This window comes from Oryx dammah, unplaced genomic scaffold (assembly GCF_014754425.2).
Source record: "Oryx dammah isolate SB20612 unplaced genomic scaffold, SCBI_Odam_1.1 HiC_scaffold_23, whole genome shotgun sequence".
Lineage (NCBI taxonomy): Eukaryota > Metazoa > Chordata > Mammalia > Artiodactyla > Bovidae > Oryx > Oryx dammah.
In genome coordinates this window covers 60,137,432-60,148,274 of record NW_024070207.1, presented here as the reverse complement: position 1 = coordinate 60,148,274, position 10,843 = coordinate 60,137,432, and the positions used below count along the sequence as shown (strand labels likewise).

General features: G+C 34.9%; 1 protein-coding gene across 1 annotated transcript in view; it reads right to left on the bottom strand.

The window, feature by feature from the left end:
- Positions 1-10,843, bottom strand: part of CHM (CHM Rab escort protein) — a 242,408-nt gene that overhangs the window by 17,681 nt on the left and 213,884 nt on the right. Inside the window, exon 13 of the mRNA XM_040265616.1 lies at positions 6,597-6,695. Coding sequence (XP_040121550.1) covers positions 6,597-6,695 — 99 coding nt within the window. The remainder of the gene's footprint in view (positions 1-6,596; positions 6,696-10,843) is intronic.

Below are 10,843 nucleotides of genomic sequence, written 5' to 3'. Positions count from 1 at the left end.
GCTCCAAAATCACTGCAGATGGTGATTGCAGCCATGAAATTAAAAGATGCTTACTCCTTGGAAGGAAACTTATGACCAATCTAGACAGCATATTAAAGAGCAGAGACATTACTTTGCCAACAAAGTCCGTCTAGTCACGGCTATTGTTTTTCCAGTAGTTATGTATGGATGTGAGATTTGGACTATAAAGAAAGTTGAGCACAGAAGAATTGATTCTTTTGAACTGTGGTGTTGGAGAAGACTCTTGAGAGTCTCTTGGACTGCAAGGAGATCCAACTAGTCCATCCTAACAGAGATCAGTCCTGGGTGTTCATTGGAAGGACTGATGGTGAAGCTGAAACTCCAATACTTTGGCCACCTCATGCGAAGAGCTGACTCATTTGAAAAGACCTTGATGCTGGGAAGGATTGAGGACGGGAGGAGAAGGGGATGATGGAGGATGAGATGGTTGGATGGCATCCCCAACTCAATGGACATGGGTTTGTGTGGACTCTGCCAGTAGGTGATGGACAGGGAAGCCTGGCATGCTGCGGTTCATGCAGTCGCAGAGAGTCAGATACGACTGAGCCACTGAACTGAACTGAACAGGTTAATGGCTAAAGGGTGATGGAAATATTCTAAAATTGACTGTGGTGATGTTTGAACAACAAATTAAAAAACAGTGGATTCTACACTTTAAATAGGTAAACTGTATGGTATGTGAATCTCAATAAAGCTGATTAAAAATAGTATATACAAGATTAAAACTTGGATATTCTCACTCACTAACACTCTGTCCTACTAGATAACACAAGTAATGCCAACCAACAAGAAAAATACGATTATGAGACTGTAAGTTGTTTTCAGTACACATTCTCTCATTTACAGCAAGCATTTATTATATATGTTAGGTATCAGGCTAGGAGCTGGGGATACAAAGATTAAGTAGACTTAGTCCCTATTCTCTTGAATTTTCATGTTCCCTAATACAGAGCATAGTATACAACAGATGCTCAATGAGTAATTCTTGAACTAACTTTAATTCTGTTTTCAGGTAGTATGATATGCTATAAAAAGTTATTAATCTCAATAACTAAAGCCTATTCCTTGCTTTCAAACTGTGAAATGATGCTTCTAAACTGTGGTGCTGGAGAAGACTCTCGAGAGTTCATGGACAGCAAGGAGATCAAACCAGTCAATCTTAAAGGAAATCAACCCTGAATACTCTGGAAGGACTGATGCTGAAGGTGAAGCTCCCATACTTTGGCCACCTGATGTGAACAAATGACTAATTGGAAAAGACCTTGATGCCGTCCAAGACTGAAGGCAGAAGGAGAAGAGGGGACAAAAAATTAGATGGCTGGATGGCATCACTGACTCTATGGACATGAACTTGGGCATACTCCAGGAGATGGTAAGGGATAGGGAAGCCTGGTGTGCTGCAGTCTATGGGGTTGTGAAAAGTCATATATGACTTGGTAACAGAACAACAACATTCCTTGCTATCTTAATAATTATTTTTATGCCCCTTCCTTGGAAATGTTATAATTACATTTTCTTTGGTTGAAAACAGAAAACATTACTGTTAATATATTTATTGACTACAATGTTTTCTTAGCCTGAATTTGAAGAAAAACTCAAATTTATATATTGGTAATAATGGATGTACATGACAATTACCCAAGAGCATGAAGCACTATGGGAATCATAAAGAAAACTGTAAAGTTATAATTATCTAGTTAATTAAATCTTATTTGTTAATTTATAATCAGTGTAGAAAAGTTAGCTAATTGTAGTATTCAGTTAAAAAGAATGTCCCATCCCCCAATTCAGGACAAACAGGCATTTATTATACTTAACTCAAAATATCTCCACTATAAGAATACCAAATATGTTCTTTTCCTTGTTCATCCTGAATAATTTATAATTATTAATGTGATAGGACACAGAAACTCTGGATGAAGTGAATCTTTAAGACGTCCCTTTCTAATGTCAAGATCTATGAGTCTAAGGTATCACCAGCTTTGTGTAAGCACACAATAGATGGCAAAAAATACTTACTAACAAAATTAAGGAACATAAGATACTCATATTTCATAGCTAAAACTATATGCCTCTTACTAAGTTTATTGGTGAGTTTAGTTTCATTAAATGTTACAGGAAGATAATTAAACATAGTGCCTATCACTTGTGAAACCAGACTCTAGGAGCATTGCAGAAAAGTGGGCTAAGATCTGGAAGTCCCTTAATATTGCTCATTCCATTTCTAAGCATATCATGTCTAGTCAGGGCTATGGTTTTTCCTGTGGTCATGTATGGATGTGAGAGTTGGACCGTGAAGAAGGCTGAGCGCTAAAGAATTGATGCTTTTGAACCGTGGTGTTGGAGAAGACTCCTGAGAGCCCCTTGGACTGCAAGGAGATCCAACCAGTCCATTCTGAAGGAGATCAGCCCTGGGATTTCTTTGGAAGGAATGATGCTAAAGCTGAAACTCCAGTACTTTGGCCATCTCATGCGAAGAGTTGACTCATTGGAAAAGACTCTGATGCTGGGAGGGATTGGAGGCAGGAGGAGAAGGGGATGACAGAGGATGAGATGGCTGGATGGCATCACTGACTCGATGGATGTGAATCTGAGTGAACTCCGGGAGTTGGTGATGGACAGGAAGGCCTGGCGTGCTGCAATTCATGGGGTCGCAAATTCATGGACACGACTGAGGAACTGAACTGAACTCAAGAGAGCTTATCTTATATTTTATGAAAGTTCCAGCTTAGAGGAGGGCCTTCACTCAGTACAAGTTGGGGAAAATGAATAATCCTATCAATTTAGGAAAGAAATTTCATAGAGGTTGAAGCTTTGAAAGGAAACCAAGAAGATGAAAAGTTAACATAGGCTGAAGATAAATGGTCTAGATACAAGGGAGTTATCGGGCTTTGACCTTAAAAGCCTGAAAGAAACATATAATTGCTTCATCTTTCTTTGAGGCCAGCTTGAAGGTAGAGAGCTGGAAAAATAACATGCAGTTGTGCAGTGCACAATTGTCAAAAAATATTAAAGCTGCCATGGTTTGGATAGGAATACATCACTTGGCCAGAAATAGAATTGGTTTTCTGTAAAAGCTCATTTCGTTCAATTAGATTGTGCAAAGACTAAACAAGGAATAGTTAATTTAGAATAAAATCTTGCACAAATTAAACTGAGGCAAGTACAGAACAAAGTAGCCCAAAGAAATTAAACAATGGCACACCAAATAAAAGCAACAAATAGTCTAAAGTTGCATGTCATGTCTAGGGAGAGAGTGAACTGCTTTAGCAACATAGCTAACATGAGACCAAGAGAGTAGGAAACTACTACAGATACCACCTAGACTGAACACAGCAAATACAAAAAGGAATTAAGATAAGGCATTTGACTTCTCAGTCCAGCAATTCTGAATACCCTCATCAGCCACCTTTTTCAAAATGACATCTATAAGGGGAATTCCTGTTTTTAGGCAGTGCTACTTTTTGACATAGGAACTGAATGAGATGGAATGAGGTAACTTCACATGTTGTGCCCAATGGAGGGAAAAAGAAAAAGAAGATGGTACAAGTCATGATACTACATTGCACACATTTGAAGATACTGTACTAATGAAATTCCTGCTTCAGTTTGTATGGAAAAATATTAAATTCCTGAGTAAAATAAGTAATAGTTAGGAAAAGTCTACCAGTGCTTAGAAGGATATTATGGAATCTAGGGACTTCCCAGGTGGTGCTAGTGGTAAAGAATCTGCCTGCCAATGCAGGAGATGCAGAAGATATGGGTTTGATCCCTGGGTTGGGAAGATTCTCTGGAGAAGGAAATGCCAACCCATTCCAGTATCCTTTCCTGGAAAATTCCATGGACAGAGAAGCCAGGTGGGCTATAGTCCATGTGGTCACAAAGAGTCAGAAATGACTGAGTGACTGAGCATGCACGCATGCATGGAGTTTTGAAGAATTAATGCACCTATGAATGGTGAACAATCACCTCATTTTCTCACCCATAGAATCAGGTTTATTAGGCATAAAACATCTGAAATGTCCTTGCACTGTGAAGCAGGGAAGAATTTAGAGATCTCTGATGTTCTTAAAAGGGCCTGGGAAGTAGGGCTCTTGGAAGTATTAGTACAACTGCTTCTTTAAGGCATAGCATATGATAAGAGCTCCAGCTGATACCTTAAACATGAACAAGGAAGGAGAGAGAACAGAAGGCAAGGACATTGAATTTCTCAGATACAAAGGAAAAGTAGTACTGTGTTTGAGAAGAGAACATTACCTTTTACAATAAATAAACTTCATTTAAAGTGACTAGGCTGACTTTCATGGAAGTTTATGAAGCACAGCACTACACAGAACATAGAATTCGAATAAAAAGAAAATAAGCTTAAATAATGTTATTCTTCTGGCATGCACTTTAAGAGAAAATATTTATAAAGCTCTAAAGCATAAGGTTTCATATCATTGTCAGATAATTAAAACATTAACAGTACAAGCCACCAATCCGTGAAAACAGGGGCTTTTGCTATAGAGAAGAATGTGCTTTAATGTATTGAAAGTTCATATTGTTCATAAAGTTCCTTCTTCCTCATTTAGGCAGGAAAATGAATTGAGTTCTCTTCTCCAGGTGACTTTGCCTCTTTGACCTGCCATGGCCCAGTGCTCACTTTATCTGGTGATTCATTTTCAATAACTCCAACAGTATTTGTTCTGACATTTTAATTAAAATATGACCACTACCTCATCCTGATGATAAAAAGGCCTATGTGTCAGTGAAAACTAGCTTTTCAGTGCCTCAGTGCACCTGATGACCCCTCTGAGCACATAGTTCCTACTGAAGAATTTCACTCATGTTCTGAACAATACATCATTTCAAAATGGGATCACATTAACCATTAAGATTAATGCTTAAAAATCTAAAATGGCTAGAAGATGCTAAGGAATGCACATGTAATTTCCCCATTTTGACTTTTAAAAAAGAAAATTATATGCATTTAAAAAATGAAGAGCAATGATACAAGACTAAAATTTAGTGTATTATTTGAGACCACCACACAATGAAATTACAAAAAAATTATGAAAAACTTCAGAAAAAGAGAAGGAATTCAGAGTTTTTATAAGCAAGGTAATTAAAGCCAAAGGTAAAACTGATTTCATATTACAGTTAAGAATATTGTTGTGTACCATAACTCTGCAATCAAATTTTTAACAATACTACTAATATTTATATGAGATTTTTTTATGAACTGGTTTTATTTTATTTGCATTTAACATGATTATACACATTCATGTGTCTAACCAGATCTGCACTGTTAAAAATACAGTACAATAACATTCAACATGAGGTACTTCATATTTATATATTTTTCCTTCATAAATAATGCTGAAAGCTCCTGAATTCAAGCACTCTGATGCACAACTAGCTAGTGTCTTGAATTAGCAAGCTTATTTAGATACCTTAAACAAAAAGACAGTTCAGTACAGTAATTATGTAGAAATTAGACCATTTACTTAAATACTATATTAAGATATGCTTAAAGAATGTTACATTAGAACTGCTAACCATATGGAACAAATTAAATTCTAAACTAAAGTGAAATAAATTTTCAGGTTGCAGGATTTGATTCAGGCAGCTCAAAATGAAATTAATTATATAGATACTAGCTCCTCAGGAAGGATCAGTTTGTTTTCCTATGTAAATGCCCCTTTATGCACTGTCTCTGCAAAGAAAACAAGCAAGACATACAGGAGATGAACTAAAAGGAAACACAGTAAGTAGGGAGTAAATAAATTGTTGCCTGAACAAACATAGCATTCAAAGAAAATGAAGACATATGAATCAATGAGGAAACTGGCCAGAATTCAATTGGACATGCTAATCCTATAATGAAGATCACCATTACTTCATATAAATAAGACCCATTAGGCTATGTTTTGATCAATTATACACAACATTCACTACAATTTGCTCCATTCATATCTATAAGAACTACCCTATGATGTGGGGATAAAAGTTACACAGTTTATGGCTGAAAAGCATTTTTCCACCATGAGTAAGTAGCAAAGTGATACATATATATATCTTGAAAGCTAAATATCACATCACTAACATACTATGCATTAAAAGACAATTATTGGTCAGGAAGGATTTCTGAATTTGCCAATTAATAGTTTAATCTCTCAGTTGAACCAAGCTTTTTTTTCCTTAATAAATGAAGAAAACTTTTTCTGATAAAGGAATATATGCTTGTTGTAGAACATCTATAAAATAAAGAAAATTAAAAAAAAATATTACCTATAATTTCACCAAGATTGACAGATTTCCTGACAGTCTTTTTCTATGCAAGTATGTACACATATAAATGTATAGTTTTGCATTTAACATATACATTGTGTGTGAGATGTATATTTTCCTTTATCCTTACAGACACTACCCCATTTTTAGGAAGAGAATGTGCTTAATCATCCTAGGAAAACATGTAAGTACTGGTGCTGAATATAACAGATTCCAGTTCAGGCTACAGAAACCTTCAAGACATCTCTAAGAAAAGTGGTCACATTACCTTTACATCATGAATCACTGATTATGGTTCTTACCTATCTCCGTTTCGGTATATGGAGTAAACAATTTCTGCACAACTGGTTCTAAATCTTCTCTTGCTGTTTTAGAAGATGTACAAGTCAAATGAACCAAATCTGTTTTAAAAAAAAAAATATTTTGAGTTCCTGCATATCACAAATTTCACTGTGTACTAATATTCAAGGCACTAAGCTGGTGCCATGGGGGAAGAGAGTCAAGTAAGTCATGGCCCCTGCCTATAAGTTTATAATCTAGTGATGGGGGCATGTAAAAACCAAAGCAATAGGCTATGTGTGTTAACTGTATAGCGAAATACATGTTAACTAAGAGGGAGCATATTGAGACTCAAGAAGTACCAGTGGATGGTTTTGTCAAATCAGCACAGAAAAAAGCTTAGGAAACCATGTGTTCATAGAAAGAGCTTAAGCTATTCTTAAAACATTCCCAACGAAGGTGGATAAAGGATTGCTAAGCAAAATATTGTATAAAGAAAAAGACTAAAAGTGGACTATCCATTTACTTTAGAGACTACACTTCATATTCTTCAGACTGAAAAGACCATTTATGCAAACTTTACTGGTAAGTTAAAAACAAATCATCTATTCATTATAGGGTTCTCTAAGAAAGCTTTTGGGGAATACTGTTAGCTTAGTTTAAATCATACATATACTTAAAAGTCTATAATATGGCACAAGTCAAAACAGTCTGTAATATTTTCAGGATTTCCAAATCATTTTGTTTTGCATTTACAGATTCATGAGGCCTGGACTTCAAAGAATGTTTGGGTTAGAATATCACGTACAAAAAGGCCCTTCACAGAAGTGAAATACTGCAGTCTAAGGAACTTAGAATTCCTAAAGGCCTACATATTAATACATAGGGTAAAAGAAGGACAAAAGGGTCTATGTATTGAAAGGAAGAACTAAGAGGATCCCTAAATGGGAGTAATTCTTGTGGTTCTGTAAAGGGCTTAGGGCAGAACAGAATTATGGGAGAAAAAAATACATATTAGAGAAAAGTATAAGAACTGAGATATTCCTGCTCCTAAAACCCCAGTAGAGAAGTACATGTGCTTCTTTGCTAAAAGTTTATTTTAGGCTAGTAGACATTTTTAAACCTCAGGAGGATAGTTCAAAGTTTACAACAGAAATGTAACATCAGAATTGAATTCTCTTTAAATATATCTAAAAATAAATAAATAAATAAATATATCTAAGCATAGAGGGACTTTTAATAACCATGTGAGCTAAAATCAAATTTTGTAGTATTTTTTCCAGGTTTACCAACTAAAGTGATATTCTAAGGAAGTTCCTGTCTTATGTATGGCCAATAAAATACCCATCCTATTTAAGCAATGTTTTTATATGAATGTAATAATGATTCCCATTGGTTCTGGGATATTGAAGGATATATGGTACTAATTACTTCAAAAGGTAAACAACCTTCACAACAAAATTATTCCTAATGAAAATAATGAAATATTTTATTTCCTGATGAAATAAAGATTTTCAACTGTTATATAACTTTGGTGGGAAGTTTAAAGTCCCTAGATAAATTCTGAATTAAACAGAGTATATAACTATAAAGGTAGAAATCTCTGATGTAACACTCGACAGAAATTGTCCTGTCTCTCATCTCAGTCTCACAAAATATTAACATTCACATCAAAGTTCTCAATTTTCCAGTTCTTTCCTATTCAATAAATGTGTACTAGAGGAAAAGCAGGTGAATGTGAATATAAATAAAAAAGTATATTTAAAAAAAATCTTAATAGTAAAATACTAGTTCTATAACTCAGGATATATAAAAGAAATACAACAAGTAACTATATCCTTATGTTTCCTAACAATGTAAGAGAGTTCAGTTCATGCAATGATAGCAAAATTTTCTAGTAATAAAGTCAGATTAGCATTTTGTACTTAACAAGTTTTATTACAATTCTTAGAAGAAAAAATTAAAGACACCCATAACTTGAAGGCTGATGTATATACCTTGATTATGCTTAGATTCTACATTATTATTAATAATTGATTTATAATTTTAAGGTATAAACAACTGTTTTTTTCTTCCTGCTCCTTGTTACCTGCTTTTCCTGTTATCTATATTAGTTTCTTGTTTAGGTCACTTTGAATTTACTGCTTCTTCTCAAATCAGAGGTTGTGTTTTTGTTTTTAATTCAAATTACTTTCAAAATTGGCTTATTAATCTTCATACATCTCATAAGTCTTTAGCAAGGGCAAGTTTTAGAGTCAGTTTTCCTCTTCTTTGTTAAATATAACTTTCACTTTTCAATGGGTGTTTAACAAATATTTGTGGGTAAAGACAATTTGCTTCCCTGCCATGAGCAGATATTTGCTTCCCTGTCATGAGTAGACATTAAGTATTCACAGTCTTAAGAAGACATATGTGTGCATACAAATATATGTATGCATACACATGCATAGGAAAACTTTACTAGCTTCTCAAAATGTGGAAAATTATTTGACTGACCAGGGTAGAAGTAAGGAAAGTATTAGTGGATAATCCTTAAATTATTTAAATTTGCCTGAGAAATGCTCACAGATTAAGCATTAAGATTAATGCTCACACTTTAAGATACTTATCTTAAATTCTCAAAAGAATTGACAAGATTATCTAGAATTTACTGTACAGCAAACTTTCATATGTCAGACACTACCCTAAGTATGTCTGATGTATTATTTCATTTTACCCATGCAACAGCCAATCACTATTTTCATTTTACAGGTAAGAGTTAACAGTGGAGTTAAGCAGATCTCCCAAAGTCATGCAATTAGTAAAAGGAAGAGCTGAGGCTTAGAGCTGAAATTTAAGCCCACACAATCCGCCTCTGGAATGCCTACTCTTGGTCACTAAATAATGTTGAGTAAATGAAATAATCTCTTGTAGAAGGTGCTGCAAGTCACTTAAGGCAGCAATCTTTAAACTGGTATGTGTATAAAGATACAAGAGGACTTTTCACAAGGTAAATTAACTCCCGTGGTTCTGGAGAAGACTCTTGAGAGTCCCTTGGACTGTAAGGAGATCAAACTAGTCAATCCTAAAATCAACCCTTAATATTCATTGGAAGGACTGATGCTGAAGCTCCAATACTTTGGCTACCTGATACAAAGAGCTGACTCATTGGAAAAGACCCTGATGCTGGGAAAGATTGAAGACAGGAGGAGAAGGGGATGACAGAGGACAAGATGGTTGGATGGCATCACCGACTCAAAGGACATGAGTTTGAGTAACGTCCAGGAGATGGTGAAGGACAGGTAAGCCTGTTGTGCTGCAGTCTATGGGGTCGCAAAGAACTGGACACAACTGAGTGACTGAACAACAACAAAAATAACTCCAAGCAAGTCATTGTCTAGATGCTCAACTTCCTCTCTTTCCACTTTATTAAGCAATGCATTTCAAGAAATTTAATTTGTGTTTAATCATTTATCAAAACTGTAATGTATTTATGATAGTTTGATTAATTTTACACAAATAATAATTTGAATTACTGAATCTAGAAGACAGTTTTTTTTTAATATTGAGAATCTTACTGTCTTAAGAAATTTTTAAAAAATCTATTTCCATTAATTATTTGAAATGGGTGATAGTGGCGATCAAATATTTCTGATACTTAAATTCCATTGAATATATTTAAAGGGGTGATGTTACTGTTTTATTATGCCACATCAACATTTGTAATGTTAGAAACTACATTCTTGGTAATTATTTGAATCTTATGATGAAAAATTATATAAGCCAACTTCTAAGTGTTTGAGGGGTACATGAACAAAAAGGCTTCAAGATCTTAAGGGGTTAAAGTAATCACAAAACCATACCCAGAACATGTCATATTTCTATTAAAATTTGAATCTCTATGTAAAATGCTCCTTCCTATTCTGTGACCAATTCTAATTTCTTTCCGTCAAACTAACTTGCTGAATAAATGCTAAAAATGATCACAAATTACATCAGTGGGCCAACTGTTTTCCTAAAAGTATTACATCAATTAGCACCAATTAACAAATATAACTTAAGATTTTGGAAGATGCAACAGGACTGGAAATGTTGACCACTGGCATCATGTGAGATTATAATTGACTTGAAAATTGGTTTAAATCCTGAATCTACCTTTTATAAACTAAGTTCCTTTTTACTTTCACTGGCCAAGTGGCTCAGTGGTGAAGGTGAAGAATCCACCTGCCACTGCAGGAGACACAAGAGACTTGGGTTTGATCTATGGGCCAGGAAGATCCTTTGGAGAAGG